This window comes from Chelonia mydas, chromosome 8 (assembly GCF_015237465.2).
Source record: "Chelonia mydas isolate rCheMyd1 chromosome 8, rCheMyd1.pri.v2, whole genome shotgun sequence".
NCBI classification, from domain to species: domain Eukaryota; kingdom Metazoa; phylum Chordata; order Testudines; family Cheloniidae; genus Chelonia; species Chelonia mydas.
This window is the reverse complement of record NC_057854.1, coordinates 86,986,637-87,005,896: the sequence shown is the minus strand read 5'-3', so window position 1 is coordinate 87,005,896 and position 19,260 is coordinate 86,986,637. Positions and strand designations below refer to the sequence as shown.

Here is a 19,260-nt window from a genome sequence, read left to right as displayed (position 1 = left end):
TTGGCACTGGTGAAGTCTATGGGCTTTTTGCCAATGACTTCAGTGGGGCCAAGACTTCACCCCACAACCATAAGTATAATGCAATGGCTAATGTACAGGAATGATCTCTTGGACTGCAATAGCACCTCCACATATGCTTGGAGAAATTCTTTGTGTTTCAAATTGTCTGTTATGAACTTAGTTTTCTGCCATTGTGACTCAAGTTTCCAGCCCTCTCTTTACGTGGAACTTTACTGAGAACTCTGGGGATCCATATGTGTAATAAGGAAGGACAGGATGTTCTGTTTGATTTATGCAATTGACTTGTGTATTGATACAGGATAATATACTGGAAGCTTAATTTATACTTAATTTGTGTGCAATGATGGGCATTTCCAGAGGAAAATTCAGGGCATTCGGTTTGATTCCACAAATACGTTTAATGATGGAAAAATTGTTACCCTTTATTTAATACAATATTGCATTTTATGGTGATTGATTTTTTTCTGCATAATTAAATGACAGGCTTCAGGATATACAGACACATAGGACATAATTATTTGTTGTCTTTTCCTTTGTTTACTGACTGAGAAGTATTATCAGTAAACTAGTGTTAACTGGCTAGAGCAGAGCCAATTATGTCATATAAAGCATCCACCTGGAAAAGAAGAAAAAAGATACTGTATTGCATTGTAATTGTGCTTAAGAAAAGAAGTGATCTAAAAAGCCCCACTTAGTCCTAGATTAATGATATCCACATAAAGGGTATCCAGAAGAAGGGAGAAGTAAATGGCAAAGTTAATTGCATGATGCTAGTTGCTTCCTTTTACAGACTTACTGTTTCCTAAATAGCACCTTAGGAAATAATTGGTGTGGTAGTTTAAAGAGATTTCATGGCAGGTAGGACTGTGAAGCATGGATTTTTAGCATCATACTTGACGGCATAAACTTATTCAACCATAGAACCTTCTTTATAAAAAAAATGCTGGCCGGCAAGGTGGTACCTGTTCAGTAGGGCAACGTACACCATGCTGTAGTCCATTCACTTTATTAGTGGGAATATTAGAGTGATCTGAGTCCACTGTGCTAGGCACTGTATATAACCCTAGAAAGACACTCTTGTCCAAAGAGCTAACACAAGAAATAAGCAAAACGGACAAAGGCCATGTCTACACTACAAAAGTACTCCGATTTTACAGAAGTCAATTTTTGGGAGCTTGTATAAAGTCGAGTGCATGTGTCCACACTAAGCACATTAATTCGGCGGTGTGCGTCTACAGTTCCGTGGTAAGCGTCGACATTCCGAGCAGTGCACTGTGGGTAGCTATCCCACAGTTCCCGCAGTCCCCGCTGCCCATTGGAATTCTGGGTTGAGCTCCCAATGCCTGATGGGGCCAAAAATTTGTCATGGGTGGTTATGGGTAAATGCCGTCAGTCGACCCTCCCTCCCTCCGCGAAAGCAACAGCAGACAATCATTTCGCGCCCTTTTCCCTGGCTTGCCTAAGCAGACGCCACAGCACAGGAAGCATGGAGCCCGTTCAGCTCACCGCAGCAGTTATGACCTTGTAAACACCTCGCGCATTATCATGCAGTTTATGCAGAACCAGCAGCTGAAAACCAGGCGAGGAGGCGATGGCAGCGCGGTGATGAGGACATGAACACTGATTTCTCTAAAACCGCGGTCCCAGCAATTTGGAGATCATGGTGTTACTGGGGCAGGCTCATGCCATGGTACGCCGATTCTGGGCACGGGAAACAAGCACAGAGTGGTGGGACCGCATAGTGTTGCAGGTTTGGGATGATTCTCAATGTCTCCAAAATTTTCGCACGCGTAAGGGCACTTTCATGGAACTTTGTGACTTGCTTTCCCCTGCCCTGAAGCGCAACAATACCAAGAGGAGAGCAGCCCTCACAGTTCACAAGTGAGTGGCAATAGCCCTGTGGAAGCTTGCAATGCCAGACAGCTACCGGTCAGTCGGTAATCAATTTGGAGTAGGCAAATCTACTGTGGGGGTTGCTGTGATGCAAGTAGCCAACGCAATCATTGAGCTGCTGCTGTCAAAGGTAGTGACTCTGGGAAATCTGCAGGTCATACTAGATGGCTTTGCTGCAATGGGATTCCCTAACTCTGGTGGGGCTATAGACGGGGAACGCATATCCCTATCTTGGGACCGGACCACCAGGGCAGCCAGTACATAAACCACAAGGGGTACTTTTCAATGGTGCTGCAAGCACTGGTGGATCACAAGGGACGTTTCACCAACATCAATGTGGGATGGCCGGGAAAGGTTCGTGACGCTCGCATCTTCAGGAACTGTGGTCTGTTTAAATGGCTGCAGGAAGGGATTTACTTCCCAGACCAGAAAATAACTTTTGGGGATGTTGAAATGTCTATAGTTATCCTTGGGGACCCAGCCTACCCTTTAATGCCCTGGCTCATGAAGCTGTACACAGATACCCTGGACAGTAGTAAGGAGCAGTTCAACTATAGGCTGAGCAAGTGCAGAATGGTGGTAGAGTGTGCATTTGGATGTTTAAAGGGTTGCTGGCGCAGTTTACTGGCTCGCTCAGACCTCAGCGAAACCAATATTCCCATTGTTATTGCTGCTTGCTGTGTGCTCCACAATCTCTGTGAGAGTAAGGGGGAAATGTTTATGGTGGGGTGGGAGGTTGAGGCAAATTGCCTGGCTGCTGGTTACGCGCAGCCAGACACCAGGGCGGTTAGAAGAGCACAGGAGGGCGCGGTGCGCATCAGGAAAGCTTTGAAAACCAGTTTCATGACTGGCCAGGGTACTGTGTGATGCTTCTGTTTCTCCTTGATGGAAACCCGCCCCCTTGGTTGCCTCTAAATTCCCTATAAGCCACCCGCCCTCCCCCCTTCGATCACAGCTTGCTTGCAAAGGAAATAAAGTCGCTATCATTTAAAAAACATGTATTCTTTATTAATTGATTATAAAAATAGGGAGATAACTCAAAAGGTAGCCTGGGTGGGGTGTGGGAGGGGGGAAGGAAAAGGCCACTTTAAAACTTCTTGAATGACAGCCTTCTGTTGCTTGGGCTGTCCACTGGGGTAGAGTGGTTGGGTGCCCAGAGCCTGCCCCACGCGTTCTTGGGCATCTGGGTGAGGAGGCTATGGAACTTGGCGAGGAGGGAAGGCAGTTAAACAGGGGCTGCAGCGGCAGTCTGTGATCCTGCTGCCGTTCCTGAACCTCACCAGATGGCGGAGCATGTCCGTTTGATCCCGCAGTAGCCCGCAGCGTTGCCTCATGCCTCCTCTGATCTTCCTGCCGCCACCTCTCCTCATGTTCATCGGCCACTTTCCTGTACTCTGCTATTGTGTCCCTCCACACATTCTGCTGAAGCTCTGCAGTGCCGGACGACTGCATGAGCTCAGAGAACATTTCATCGCGCGTGCGTTTTTTTCACCACCTTATCTGAGATAGCCTTTGGGATGGAGGAGGGAGGCTTGAAACATTTGCAGCTGCTGGAGGAAAAAAAGGAAGTGAAGTATTTAAAAAGATACATTTTACAGAACAATGGCTATACTCTTTCACGGTGAACAACATTATTCACATTACATAGCACATGTGATTTTGGTACAAGGTTGCATTTTACATCTTATATTGAGTGCCCGTGGCTTTGGTGTTAGAGATCACACATGCAGTGCCGGGCAGCAGAATTCAGCTTGCAGGTGGCCATGGTAAGCCATAGTCTTTCGGCTTCTGCACCTTCAGCGCCCTCCTCTCCCATACCAAGCAAAGCACGTTGAGTTGGCCATTTAGTGCTGCGGTTTTCCTGCTAACATGCAGTAGCAGAAACCAAACTAACTCCCTCGCCCATCCAATTCTCTGGGATGATTGCTTTACCCCTCACCCCACCATGTGGCTGGTATCAGGGAAGATCCCTGCTAGCCAAACGCGAACAGCTCAGTACCAATGGCCCCCACTCCCACCGCGTGGCTAACTGCGGGGAGGATTTCTTTTCAGCCACAGGCAAACAGCCCAGTAGGAACGGCCGCCTCTGTATGTCCCCTTAATTAAATTCCCCTATTTCAACCAGGTTACCATGAACAGTATCACTCTCCTGAGGATAACACAGAGAGATAAAGAACGGATGTTGCTTGAATGCCAGCAAACACCGGGACCATACACTGCCAGGCTTTGTCATGCAATGATACCAGATTACTTGCTACTAGCATGGCGTGGTAAATGGATGACAGAATAAGGCTGCTCTCCCCAGAAGCCTTCTGGAAAGGCTTTTAGAGTACCTCCAGGAGAGCTTTATGGAGATGTCCCTGGAGGATTTCCGCTCCATCCCCAGACACATTAACAGACTTTACCAGTAGCTGTACTGGCCACGAATGCATCCCAAGTCCTCAGGGCTACTTAATCATTAAAAAACGCTTGCTTTTATAACATGTATTATATTTAAAAAGATACACTCACCAGAGGTCCCTTCTCCGGCTGTGTTGGATTGGGAATTTCAGTCAGGGTGACAAAAAGATCCTGGCTGTCGGGGAGAATGGTGTGCTGTGTGCTCTCCTCAAGCTCGTCCTCCTCCTCCTCATCTTCCCCGTCCGAAAAATCCTCAGGGATGGGGGAGAGTACCCCATCATTGGAGTCCACGGACAGGGGTGGGGTAGTGGCTCCCCCTAGAACTGCATGCAGCTCAGCGTAGAAGCGGTATGTCTGGGGCTCTGTCCCGGAGCGTCCATTTGATTCTTTGGTTTTCTGGTACGCTTGTCTGAGCTCCTTAAGTTTCACGCGGCACTGTGTTGCGTCCCTGCTGTAGCCTCTGTCCCTCATGGCCTCGGAGATTTTTTTGAAATGTTTTGGCATTTCGTCTTTTGGAACATAGTTCCGATAGCACGGATTCCTCTCCCCATACAGCGATCAGATCCAGTACCTCCCGTTCGGTCCATGCTGGAGCTCTTTTTCGATTCTGGGACTGCATGGTCACCTGTGCTGATGAGCTCATCTGGCCAAACAGGAAATGAGATTCAAAAGTTCCCGGGGCTTTTCCTGTACACCTGGCCAGTGCATCCGCGTTCAGAGTGCTGTCCAGAGCAGACATAATGGTGCACTGTGGGATAGCTCCCGAAAGCCAATACCTTTGAATTGCATCCACACTAACCCTAATTCGAAACGGCAATGTCAATTTCAGCGCTAATCCCCTCATTGGAGAGGAGTTCAGAAATCAGTTTTAAGAGCCCTTTATGTCGAAAAAAAATGGCTTTGTTGTGTGGACGGGTGCAGGGTTAATTCGATTTAATGCTGCTAAATCCAACATAAACTCATAGTGTAGACCAGGCCAAAGAGAAATAGTATCCACATTTTACAAACAGGGATCTGAAGCACACAGCCTAAATAAGTGACTCATCCAAGGTCACACAGGACATCTGTGTCAGAGATGGTAACTTAACACAGATCGCATGTCCCAGTCCAATGCCTTAACCACAAGACTATCTTTCCATCTGAATTTACTGCAGAATTTTCTGTGCTTAAAAAATTTAGAGAAGTTTTGTAACTTACAGTGGTAATTGTGCAATAATTTTTTTTGTAAGTGTAACAGTTATTACTTAAATTCTAAGCTCTTTGGGCAGGAACATCTTTTTGTTTTGTTTGCCTAGTGCCTAGTACAAGAAGGTCTGGGTCCATGACTAGGGCTCCTAGGCACTATGGTAACACAGATAATAATAGCTATTGTTTAATTCACCAAGTGCAGCTCTCATTAAGGTTAGCATTTTCTCTTCCCAAATAGATGGAGGGGATGGACAGCTCAGTGGTTTGAGCATTGGCCTGCTAAACCCAGGGTTGTGAGTTCAATCCTTGAGGAGGCAATTTCGGGATCTGGGGCAAAAATTGGGGGTTGGTCCAGCTTTGAGTAGGGGGTTAGACTAGATGACCTCCTGAGGTCCCTGATATTCTATGAATATTACTTTTACATACTATTTTACACTGAAATCAGTGTGCTTTACAAAGGTGGGTAATAGCCCCATTTTACTAATTGGGAAACTGAAGCACAGAGCAATGAAGTTACTTGCCCAGTGGTGCACAGACAGTGGTAGAGCTATGAATGGATTTAAGCAGTATAGTTCAGGGATCCAGATAATGAGTCAGCCAGATCCCACTGTAACATGGACACACCAGTTATTAGAATGCCCAAGACCTTTGCAGACTGCTCTAGGAAGGACGAGGGAGCCAGCGTTGTTTGATTTAATCAGCACATTCTCTGCCCACAGGAGAGCTTCAGGATAAATTGGCACAGATATGGCTGTTAAAAGAAAGGGGCGAGGTGAGCAGCAGGGATTCACCGCTTTAACATTGCTGCCTGTGTTAGCATGAAGTCCGCAACAGCTGTACTCTAGGGAGATTCACTCAGTACTAGTCTAAGGAAACTGGAGAGACCTGGATTTTGGGACAGGAAAGTCCTTGCAGGAGCAAGGCAATTATTTTTCTGCCAGAGTAAAGATAAGATGGGGAAAAGAGGCTAGTGAGTTTGCTAAGGAGAGGACAGCATTAATGTGACCCTCTATTCTGGATGGCTGGGAGTGTGCATGCAGAATCAGCTGGACATGGAGATTACTCAGGCTAGGGATAAAATTTGTGTGTGTGTGTGTGTAGATGATCAAGAGGGTATGTGATAAGAGGGTATGTGATAAAACGTGCAGACCACACTGCTGACTCCTTCCTCTACCCTGAAAAAAAACAACAGACTCCTTTGACTCTGGCCTCAGAGAATCAGTGGAATATGCGTGAACTCTGCAGCTTTTGGGAGAAAATCCAAAAACTGTACCCAGTGGTTCTCCTCCTGGCTGCAGCTTTTCAATCAAGTGGAGTCTAAGTCCTGAATTGGACCTCATGTATCCCTCTGGGTCAGAAATCCTAGTTTTATGCATGTATAAGAGCGGGAGCCAGCTGTGCTTTGACTCCATTCTTGCATTCCATGTGTTGTTACACATTTATTATTAGCTAAACCTTTATTAGCTAAACCTTTTTCAACCTAATTCTTTAAGATAAATGCTTAATGAAGGAAGAGGAACCCAGATAAGTATATGGGCATCTTAGGATCAACCCTCTTATCCAGCCAGTCGTACCTTATTACTATCTGAAGCAGTCATGTTCCTCAGCTCATACACACCTACGATTCCATTACTGTCCCCTATAAGAATGCAGTCTGTGTTTCTAGCAAAAAGCACAGTTGTGAATTTCACTCCTGGGTTGGCAAAAGTCACAATCAGGGGGTCCAAACTGAAACCAAAAAATGAGATGATGTTAGTATCTACTAGAAATGAGACCAATGGGGCATTTATCTAGATGACTATTACAGGAATCGGCTAATCCTAGTATTGCTGAATCTTTACTTTTCACTTTTATTATCTGGGCAAACTAAAATCTAAAACCTTAAGTAATGGTGAAAGTACATTTTGCGAGTTCTCTGATAAATACAACTCAAATCCCAGCCCTCGCTAACCAGGGTATCCTGGCTATCTGAAAATCATCTGGTCTACTGCCTAATAGCTGGGGATTTTTAATTTTTTAGAATACAAACCATTTGCTTTTTAGTGACTGATACACTGGACCTAGTTCTCTGCTGCATTGCACTTGGTACAGTCATTTATGCTGGGCAAAGTGGGTGTGCAGTGCTATCACCAGTGTAAGCGAGTAGATAATTCTGATCTGACACCCTTTTATACTCACTTTTCATCAAAAAACTGAAGAGGAGGAGAAGGGACAGGTGTCCCAGCCCCCACTGGTATCTGTTGCTCATGTGCAAAAGTCTCAAAAAGTTAAAGCTCAAGGATGTTTTTTAAAAACACATGGAAGTGGTAGAATCAGGAGTCCTGTGGCAAAAGAGCAGCCCCCAGTTCCCTGAGCCATCCAGCGCCCAGCCCTGGATTTTTTTTAGTACATGCTACCTGTTGCCTGTACAGTGAATGCAATACAATGTTATTACATCTAAATGCTTTGTAATTATAATGGTCAGGCACCATTACCAACTGGGGCCTTTGGACACTACCATAATTAAATATTTTATAACAGTTAGTGTGTCTTTGTATTATTTCAGAATCCTATGCAAGAAAAGTTATTACTTACGTGCTGACACTCAGGTCCCAAATTTCCACTCTGCCCTCATTCACTGCTGCAAATACAAAGGCTGATTTTGGAGACCACATAATGTCATGAACAACATCAGTGGTGGAACTGAAAGTTAAAATGGGCCTTAGTGAATCTTGGCGCCATAAAATAATACTCCAGTCCGCAGAGCAGCTTAAAAATATGTCAGTACTGAATGGATTCCATGCTATCTTGTACACAGGACCCTTAACATGGGGGGAAAAGGAATTGCATGTTACTCCAAAGCTAGCAGGCTGGGATTTTCAAAAGATCTTAAGCGAACTAGGCGCCCAACTCCCAATTATTTTAAATGGGAGCTGGGTGCCCTTTGTGTCTTTGACAACCTGCCATTATATATTGCATTATATATACAGACAATACTGACAATACTATTATTTCACTGTCATACGCAGCGTATTCGGACAGCAAAGATCACAGGATGTGCTGTTTGTCCTAAGACCAAAAATATTTTGTTGGTGCTGTTGATGATTCAGTAGGGGTTTTGTTTTTCCCTCTGAGTCACTGCTGATTCAATGCCCTGTCAGGACGTTAGGAAAAACTACTCTTGGGAATGCAATCTGCTGGACGAGACAAAACTGAGGTGCAGAGCAATTGGGGTTGTTAAAACTCGTGTGGACATTTTACCATATTAACCCATGAGTTCCAGGTCAATGAGATCACTGATCTGATTATTAATTTTATATAAAGCCAGGACTAAATTTAAATTAGTAGCAGTCAAAGCTTTAAGAAAGGATTAGTAATTCTTAAGGAATCTATATACTGAAGAGCATAATTTCAAAAGAGTTTTGAATGCTTTATATCTTGTAGCCTTCTTACTAAGCTACGAAAAGAGGCTTTGGTTTTAAAATCTGTGTTGCAAGTGTGTCGTCTACTGAATATAACAAATTAAATAAACTTATTCCATATAATCAAACATTTCTTCTGAGATCTAACTGATCCAATCACTTTTTCTGTTATTTAATTTTACCTACCTTATGACCTCGGTAGGTCTCTAGGAACTGCTCATTATATGAACAAGAACATTTGTGAATATGTCCTTCTTCTGTTCCAGCCAGATATATATTAGTATTCTGAAACAAAAATCCAGATCATAGAATCATAGACTTTACGGTCAGAAGGGACCATTATGATTGTCTAGTCTGACTTCCTGCACAACGCAGATATTCCAAATTGGGATTCACCCTGTAGGATATTTATCCTGACATATTTAAAGAGCTGTGTGGAGTTTAGGCTGTGAAATTGCTGGGAGATGCGGAGCACTCAAATTCTCACTGACTTCAATGAGAGTTGTGTTTGTTCACCTGCCCTTGGGATCAGGCCCAAAGTCAATCAAAGCAACATAATTAAAACAGTAAAACTCACAAAATATAGGGGTTAGCTTGTTTGGTTTTCTCTCTGATCAGTTTTGGGTAATATTGTTCGCGCTTATGTAAATCAGAACCATTCTATAGCTACTGCTGGAGAAACATGGGCAACTGCAGTGCAACCTTCCTCTATACCTGAATCCTGATCTCCATTTTTGAACTGTTTGGGGGCTTTCATTAGAGAGTAGCTACAACACAGACATGCATGCAGTGATCTCGTGAGACAGGAAAAAAATCACTTGGGAAAAGAAAGATTTCCAAATGTGTTTCATTGGTGACTTAAACCAACCTTGAATAAAATCAGCTAAAAGTAAAAGGCAAGTGTATTAATCTTCTGGCACCATACAGCTTTTCTTTTGAAATTTTCATTCATTCTTATGTGAATATTCACACTTAGAGCAGCAGTTAGGGCTTGTCTAGCTTATGTCTCCAGAATCCAGGAGACTACTACAACTTAGTGTCTGTTTAAACACATAAGGTGAAATCTTCAGCTGTGATGGTCTAGCTCCATCAGTGTACACCAGCTGAGGATCTGACCTATAATGTTTTGTTCTGATAGATAAAACTTCAGCCAACTGAATTTGAAACATTAATAATCACAATGGATTTCCTGAGCCTACCCTTGGATGAAAGTCAAAGCACATTCCAGGTGCCTGTCGAGATATCAGAGCTTCACTTTTCTTTTCTTTTTCACCGGTTAGTTTTTTCCTTTCACTTGCGGTTCGCTTCAGTTTCATCAGATCTATGCAAATAGACAGTATATGGAATATGAATTTTACATGAAAGAGATAGTGATGTATTCGAACATTCTGAATAACTCATAAGTACTTCAGATATTTAACAATTCTGAAATGTTTTATCTACGGGCTGTTTACACAGGGAAATTGCCTGGAATAAGGTATTGTGCAATAGCCCAGTGTAGAAAGTCCTGAGAGAATATGCTCACCGGTGCAGCCTAGTCCTTTGCGTATAAGCCACTTGGTTATTCTGCCATCTGCTGAGATAGAGATTAATATCTCTCCTTTGTCATCTCCCGTTGTGCCCCTGTCCTGTTCGATCCACTTCAGCTGCCACACAGGACCTATATGCTTATCAAAAGATTCACTGAAATAAAGGAACGCACAAACAGAGCTATAAGTTAACAGAAATAAAGGAGAATGCATTTTGAAAAAGTTACTACATAAGCAAAAAAAATGGTGTGTACATAACTTAGGAACAAACACCCTGGAGTGTGGGCATGTGTTAATTGGTTATTTTAATTTTCATGGGAGGTGGGGGAGGACTAGGTTGGATACTAGGAAAAACTTTTTCACTAGAAGGGTGTTGAGGCACTGGAATGGGTTACCTGTGGAGGTGGTGGAATCTCCATCCTTAAAAACCTCTAAGGCGTGGCTTGACAAAGCCCTCGCTGGGATGATTTAGTTGGGGTTGGTCCTGCTTTGAGCAGGGGATTGGACTAGATGACCTCCTGAGGTCTCTTCCAACCCTAATCTTCTATGATTCTATGAAAAGTCAGTGTTAAGACCTGTATCTATCGTTTTAAAAGTACATTTTAGAAAATATTTTTACATATTTAATTATAGAATAATGTTTAAAGGACTCAAGCACTTTTCTTTAGGTATCCGAATCGTTGTACTGGCGCTACTTCATGGTTGGCCTAATCTAGACTTTCATGGACATTTATACATATCAAAGTCTTCATGCCTGACAGTTTCTTTTCAAGTAAGTCCCAGGATTGTAGGGTACAGTGTAAATGTTTCAAATCAGAATTGAGAGACATTAGCAAAGCTGGGAAGGGGGGAATTATCCAGCACTTCCCTGCATTCACTGAATCCATTTTTTCAAGAACACTACTGTTCACTCGTTTATTTAAATTTTAGCAATGGAATGGAATGTCCACAACTAACCACACATGAAAGAAGTACAACAAGGTGGGGAGTTTGTAATCTTACCTGCTGTCCAAAAGTGCTGTGGTATTACGGGTCTGTACATTATAGATGGCTACTGTGCCACTGTACATTCCAACTGCTAAAAGGTTTGGGTTTGCCAGAGAGAAATCCAATGCAGTAACACCATGATCACATTGATAAATACGCTCTGGCCACTGAACAGAAGAAAACAGCACATTTATTTCATTCTTCTGAGTATTAGTTAATTGCTAGATTACCCACTATTTTTCTAAACCTACAAATGCTTTACCAGGTTCAACTTTAAGACTATATTCTAAATAACTGAGACTACTATCTCCTGCTACAGTTGTCAAATTTGAAAGGAGCGCTGTGCAGAAATGTGACTTTTGTATTGTAAATTGAATTAGAGGTGGGTTTAAACTGAACCATGTAAATGACAACAATTTCCCTGAACTTTGGAGGGCTGGATAAAGTGGGATGGGATCCAGATCCCCACTACAACCTAAACCTGACATTTGAAAAAAAGCAAACCACCACTTCTAATTTTTGTACATCTCACAATTTAAAATCTTCTCTCTCTAATCTTCTCTGCTTTTTATTCATGTGTTTTTCTAATCAGCAGAAGTTTAGTTGGTGGTAAACTGTAATGTAAGGTAATTTAGGTAGTCTAAGCTGAAGTGCTATGTTCATGCAATGTACCGTTTATAGACTGCAGCTAAAGAATTGCATTGCCTACATGGACCAAATTTAGCCCTTGTACGAAGATACAACTCTGCGGAAGCCATTGAATTTAACCATTGTCATCAGGGTACTCGTCTGAAAATAAGTCTGTTTCAATACATGTCAGCTCTTAATTCTGATGCTTATGCACGCAGCTAATGCAGAGATGGAAATAACTTGATTATTGTTGATCTGTATTGTGTTAATTTCATGGTACCATAAATACTGATGTGATAGAACATCTAAACTGTTAGAGGGAAGGAGGGCACCAGTTAGAGGCTTATTCTGTACTCCTTAACTCAGGAATAACACCTTGGCTTTAGCCTGAGTAATGTTTATAGAAGCACCACCATTGTTTAAATTTGATTGTGTGTATTCATTTTTACTGTGTGTTTAAAAAATTAGATTTTCAAGAATCAAAAATGTAAAACAAATATTGAGCCAAATCATTTTAGACCTTTACAAAACCATCTAGTGTGATGCAATTATCTCAACAGTTTGGGTGACTTCAAATTTGTCTATATAATCAGAGTCAGTTGTAAAGGAGCTAACAGTCACAGACACATAGGGGCAGGTCATTATATAGTGCAATTTGGATCTTGGGGGTTCAGATAATTGGGATCCTACTGCATTTGAAGTGAAAATTAAATGTTATAGGAATAGTAAATGAATGTAACAATTCATTTCAATACAAATTTTATTGCATTCTAACAGATAGATCTGATTTTTACAGGCATTTCACCTTTTTTAGTTCCACTGCCCAGCTTACTACACGTAGGGTCATATCTTACTCATCTCACTCAAAGGTAGTCTCACTGAAGTCAATAATATTTGTGTGCAAGCAAGATTTGGCCCTAAAGATGTAAGTATAAAAGCTTACTAGATCTTAGAACCTCTCTTCCAGGAACTGTCTAGCAATTACATACTGAAATGAGAATAAGACCCTGAGGTCCCGATCCTGCAAACTTTTAGTCATATAAAAGCTTGCAGAAATGGATGAGTGTATAAGAAATAGCATAGCTTTTAAAGAAAATAATACAATAATAATAAAAATACAGTGCTCTTATACAACACTTTCCAAGCCTAGATCTCAAATGACATTAAAAAGGGAAGTTTGGCTATATCTATACTGACTTGCAGTCTGGACTATGGGGTGTGAGTGTACATCAAAATGCTGCACTATAGTTCCCCAGCGTGGACACTCCAGGTGCAAACTAAAAAGTTCCTAATTTGCATTAATGTAGACCTGTTAACATAGTCCTCTTCAATCACAAACTAGGAACGTTTTGGTTCACACTCACAGTGTCCACACAAGGGCATTATAGTGCAGCACTTTGGTGCGCTCTGCTCTTCACACCCCCATAATCCAAAGTGTGGGGCAATGTAGACAAGCCCTACATCCTGATTTAACACATGGGGAAATTCAGATACAGAGAGATGAAGTTACTTGTCCAAGGTCACACAGCAGATGCGCACAAGTGGCAGTGCTGAGAAGAACCCAGACACATCTAAGCACATCTCTTTCACTTATTGAAAAGGGAACGCATCAGATTGGAGCAAAATTGAAAAAAGAGAGAGTCACAGAAATTTCCAGTTGCCTACCCAGTTATTGTCTGTTTTTTACTCTCATCCCAGATGTATCTGAATAAGAGCATTTTCCCTGATAGGTTATCGTCTTTTTTACTTGATTTGGTAATGAACTCAAATTTGAGTTGGTGACATTACAAAGTGTTTCCCTGGAAATCTGCATCATGGCTAGGGCTGTGTGAAATATTTACAGTGAAGCTGGAAAACTTCAGAATGAGGTTTCTGCATTTTGTTTTGATTTCAGAAAATTTGATTTGAAAATTGATAGTTTTCACATTTTTGAGTGAAAATTATTCTATATTAAAAGAAAACCCTCATTTTCATTTCTTTTAATTCAAAAATTTATTTTGGCAAGGCTCACTATTCTCATAGAAACATCAACTTTTTAAATGTTATCTTTGAAATCTGCTGTTTATTGCAAATATCATGACAAGTTACATTCTGCAGATGTTTAAATTTAAAATATCTACTTTTTTTCATACAGCGCAAAATTTATTGCAGACAGGAAGATGGACTGGGAAGGGGAAACCCTAAATTTAAAATACAAATATCCTCAATTTGCAACTGTAGGAAGATTATGGGAAAACAAATGCACGGTAAATAAATTTGTTTTTATATTTGAAATGCTTAAAAGAGCTTTCCCCACTGTATAAAAATCTTTATAGGAGGAACTGCACACCTGGATCTAATCCAGGTAATAGCTGAACTGATTAATTCATAATCTTGGCTAGGGGATTGGAAACGGAATACAGAGCTTTTCATTCTTAGGTTGCCCAGTCTAAGGCTATGTCTATACTGCGCAGCTTACAGAAGCACGTGCTGCTAAAGCCTTGTCACTGTAAGGCACACAGAGTAGCCTCTCTTTGTCGCCAGGAAAGAGCTCTTATTATGACAAAATAAAACCCATCCCAATGAGGGGGTAGCTTCGTCGGTGGGAGAGTGTCTCCTGTCAACAAAGCGCTGTTCACACTGGCGGTTTGTTGTTAAAACGTATGTCCTTTGTCAATTAATGACGAAAGTGCAGTGTAGACATAGCCTAAGTTGGTTTAAACTAACTGTTCTAACCAGCTGTTTTATGGTCTTTGTGACATGAGTTCAATTCCCTGTGGACAGATGTCCATATTACAAAACCACAGTACAGAGGGTGAATGGGCACAGAGACTACTTTCTATAGATACTTCCTCCAGGTCAAATCTGAGGCACATTGGCAGGCTATTGTGGAGCAAGTGTGCAGTACCCTTGTTCCCTTTGCTGTAACTGTCCTGTGAATAAGAGGAGATCTTTAGTCTCCAGTGTTTTCTAGCATTTTTCATGAGCACTAAGGTAGTTTGGACATTTTAAAAATAAGAATTGTTAATTATTATCCATTTTCCAGAAGGGGTTTAGTCTGTGCTAACAAAATAACATTACTGCTATATGTCTTGCTTTCTCAAGCAAAGGGAAACTCAATGATCTGCTATTAAACCATAAAAAAATATTACAGCAAAAAAAGTCTTAAAGTAACAAGAACTAAAATAAATTGTGCTTTAGCTCTACTTGTGTTACCATAGGGTTCTTGAGTGACCAGCAGCAAGCCAAGCCTTTCTTCTGTTCTTGAAAACCAAATTGCCCATAACCAACAGCCAAAAGATCCTAAAACCCAAAAGTACAGATTGGTGGATATACTTCAATTAAAGCAGAAATTTAAAGCTAGAATTTTAAGTGGCAGCTTTCTGTCAGCAGTTAAGTGTGCAAATCCTTCTACTTAGATAACTTAGTACCCAGTACAAAGTACACAGCCTCAGTAATGTAGTCATATAAGCAAAGTAAGGTAATTACAGTAAATAAGATTTAGAGTCAGATCCTAATGCAGTAAGTGTAAGGCACTACTCACTATGCATGAGTGAAAATTAATTGCAAGTGCAATTTTAGTGAGCACAAATTGTGCCCAAAAAAAGGGAGGCCCCCATAAAAATCTGTCCATTTTATATAGGTGTATACAAAGTGTTTTATAAACATATTTTAATGTGCAGTATTTGATACAATATGGTAAATGTTTCCAGGGTTTAATATTTTGAGGAGGGAAGACACCTTGGGAAAGCTAAATCAAAGAAATGAGATGTATACTGCTCTGACACTAAAGAGCTCTGAGGTCATTCTGACCTCCACAGGAAGTGAGTTCTACTATCTTGTACGAGCTGCTGTGAAATCTGTGCCTGCCATTCTCATGAGTCTTACTCTCACGGTTGTTGGTGTCCTCATTCCTGAGAAATGCAGCGGTCTAGGGAGATCATTGTCACAGAGCAAGAGGTGGTCTCTACGCTATCTTGGATCAATGCCATGAATGGTCTTAAAGATTAGTACTGAGATTTTGAATTTGACCCAGAATTCTATAAGCGTGTAGTTATCTGAACATCCTGGTCAAGTGCTCTTTGAGACCAGTGCTGCTGAGAAGGTAAGCTGCTGCATACTGAACCATCTGAAGATCTCTCAAGGTAGATTTGCTCATTCTTAGAAATGGTGAGGTGCAATTATCTGTCCTGAAGGTCATGAAAGAGTGGATCAATGCGGCTAAGTCAGCAAAGGCAGAGGAATATACAGACTGCAGGAAGCAACCACCACCTGTCTGACCTCAGGGATGAATCCCTTCCTGTCAAACATCTATCCAGCATCTGAAACCCTGCTCCAGCAGGGTGTATCAAACCCGAGCTAGTATTTTACCTTGACAATCACCCACCCAATTCTAGAAAAAAGTTTAGAAGAATAAATTTGGTAACTCACTGGGTTTAGCTTGTTCCAAGCCATGCTGCTCACACTCTGGCCATTAGTCGATTCACATGTATAGGACCACAGTCGTTCCAAACTGGGCGGTAAGATTTCTTCTGGTGCTTCACTCAGATCTAACAAAATTGATGAACTAACTACTGTTTCCTTTTGCTCTTCCTCCTCTTCCTCTTCCTCCCCTGCTCCTTCCTCCTCCTCCTGCTCCTCCTCTTCTGCTTTCTCTGTTTCTGCTTCCTCTTTGCCAGCATCAGATGTAAGAACTGGTTCTAAAGTGCAACAAATACAGTAGAATCATAGTAGTACTCCACTAATCTGCAATCCTGCTAATTCTGACCAGAAACACAATGATCTCATCCCACTTCTCAGCAAAGTTTTCATAGCAGAGCACTGCAATGAAGATTCAGAGAACTAAGATTTCATGACTTTTTCAAAATTTGGCCAACATTTTTGTAGGATCATGGGAACTAGCATTCTGGAACAGACCAGCGATCCAGACAGTCCAATGTCCCATCACCAACAGTGTCCAGTACTGGATGTTTCATAGGAGGGTTCAAGAACCCGGCAGGAGGTAGTTATAGCATAACCTATCCCCCAAGGAAAGTTTCCTCCTATTTAGTGATTAATCTAAGTAGTAAATTTTTCAACTTTGATGCCAAACTTTATGGACCAAGGTTTGAAAATTGTCGCCATAGCACATTTAATGGTTACTCTGAAATGTTATAAATACAGTAAAATTGCATTGGTCAATATAAATGTGCAAAGTATATTTATATTTAATTTGTTAGGGTTTTTTTCCTTAGTTGCCAGTTAACAAAATTTGCGAATCTGGAAGGGATGTCAAGTCATTCTTGTGAAGTAATATGGATCCACTGTAGACTTTCAAATAGGAACTGGGCACCTAACTCCCATCTGAGCTTTTGAAAATCTTTCCCTTATCTACTTCCCTGATTTTTAAAGCATCAAACAAGAGCAAATACCACTCCGGGATTTACGCCATTAGAGGATGCAAGATTTGAAATTTCTGACTTGGGGATAAGTGGGGCAAAAGCTAAGTCTGCAAGCTCTTCTGGGCCCTTTAAAATGCAGGGTGTGTGTAGCGGTGGGTTTTCCCCCTCTCCTCCCTAAAAATTTGAATGAATTGCTTGTGGTCAGTGTTGGATTGACAGCCTGGGAAGCTTGAAGAGCTCTGTCTGGTGAACAGGTGTAATATAGGCCATGGCCATGTGAACTTCCTCACTTCATATGTTTTTAATCCCGTTTTTAACTGGATTTCCCCTAAGGGGTAAAATGGTAGTTCAGTCTCTCCCACCAGACAGAGAGGGAGAGACAGGTTGTTGGCTTCTTTATTGAGATTGCCAACAATAGTCCAATAAGTGCCACTTATGATCTGCAGTGAATCCACCTTCTCATTTTTCAAAGGAACTGAACAGCCATCAGTTGATTAAACTTTTACTACCAGTCTGGCCTGAATTTTACTCAGAGCTGAGCTGAAAGACCGTGTATTCTAGTGAACAGCTGTACTACCAAGAAAACATACTAAACAATCATATCTAGCACTTTTCAGCAGCAGATCTCAAAGTGCTTTACAGAGGAGGTCAGTATCATTGTTCCCATCTATCAAATGGGGATAAGCCAAGGCACAGGCTGGGGAAGTGATTTGCCTGCGGTCACCCAGCAGGTTAGTGGGAGAGCCAGGAACAGATCCCAAGTCTTTTGAGTCCCAGTCCAGTGCTCTGTCCATGAAACCATATTGTTTCTGGAAGCTCAAGATACAATGTAAAAACTAGTTTGACAAACACTGTGGAAACCGGTCTCAGTTTACTGCTGTTAATAGTGGAGATGAGCCAGCTCAAGAACCATTTATCCAAACCTTCCACAAAGCTCCATGTATATTTTTTGGGGGTGTTGGTAAAATGGAGCATAATACTGAACAATCCCAGTTTGGGTTTTGCAAATCCTTCCCCGACCTTTGTCTTTATTTAACAGAACTGATTCCTCTGTCAAGACTTCAGAGTAGCGGCATTTTTACTTGGTATATTTCTTAGCATGCAAAACAGGCTCCTTCATATTGAGAATGACTTAACTGATGAGAAGTATACCTATAAGAACAGGAAGTTGCCGATAAGCTGCAAGTTTGGGTTGAAAAACATTCTCCATTAGAACTCTTTCCATAAAAAATAAATCCTGCTGAAATTTTTCTGATTTTAATATAGCTTCAGAATGGTCTTCCTCTTCTTTGTGGATTCTGGCAAGAATAACACTTTCCAAATCGATTATAGAACTTGAGGTTATGCTCTCTGGAAAACCAACATAATATTAAAAAAGGCAGGTTTAGTAGGATAATCCAATACATTTAGCAGGCAAAAGCCAGAAAAAAAACCCAACAGAAAATCTTGAAATGATCAATAAATACCTCCACTATTAGCTTTTTTTAAGTTCTTTAGTTTTGTTTTCTTTGTATTGCCAAAACTCTGTCAAGTAATAGTGTATTATAAAGTGTCTATACTACAATCTCTTAGGGCTAAATTCTGCCCTAGTATCTGTGTGCATCCCAGGTAATGGGATGTATCCAAAGGGCAGAACTTAGTTCTTATTTAGGATATATAAGTTAAACAGGTGATGGGATAGACTAGCAGCCTCTGTCAGGCTAGGTTCCCATTCCTAGTTTGGGTGGATAGGGTGGGCTTCTGGAATGGAGCCAAAAGAGGCTCCACATGGCTCCTGCACCGGGCTAACTCCTGGGAGCTGGGGAATGCTGGCCAATCAGCCCCTTCCTCCCCCCCCCCCCTCCGGCCAAT

The 19,260-nt window shown here is 41.6% G+C and overlaps 1 protein-coding gene across 2 annotated transcripts in view; it reads right to left on the bottom strand.

Annotated features, from left to right (window-relative positions):
- Positions 1-422: 422 nt before the first annotated feature.
- Positions 423-19,260, bottom strand: part of DNAI4 (dynein axonemal intermediate chain 4) — a 31,311-nt gene continuing 12,473 nt past the window's right edge. For both annotated transcript variants that reach the window (XM_037907027.2, XM_043552864.1), the window contains exons 8-17: positions 18,562-18,759; positions 16,460-16,728; positions 15,245-15,331; positions 11,435-11,586; positions 10,429-10,586; positions 10,103-10,224; positions 9,090-9,188; positions 8,077-8,303; positions 7,077-7,230; positions 423-637 (exon numbers count right to left, since the gene is read on the bottom strand). In XM_037907027.2, coding sequence (XP_037762955.1) covers positions 593-637; positions 7,077-7,230; positions 8,077-8,303; positions 9,090-9,188; positions 10,103-10,224; positions 10,429-10,586; positions 11,435-11,586; positions 15,245-15,331; positions 16,460-16,728; positions 18,562-18,759 — 1,511 coding nt within the window. In that variant the 3' untranslated portion in view covers positions 423-592. The remainder of the gene's footprint in view (positions 638-7,076; positions 7,231-8,076; positions 8,304-9,089; positions 9,189-10,102; positions 10,225-10,428; positions 10,587-11,434; positions 11,587-15,244; positions 15,332-16,459; positions 16,729-18,561; positions 18,760-19,260) is intronic.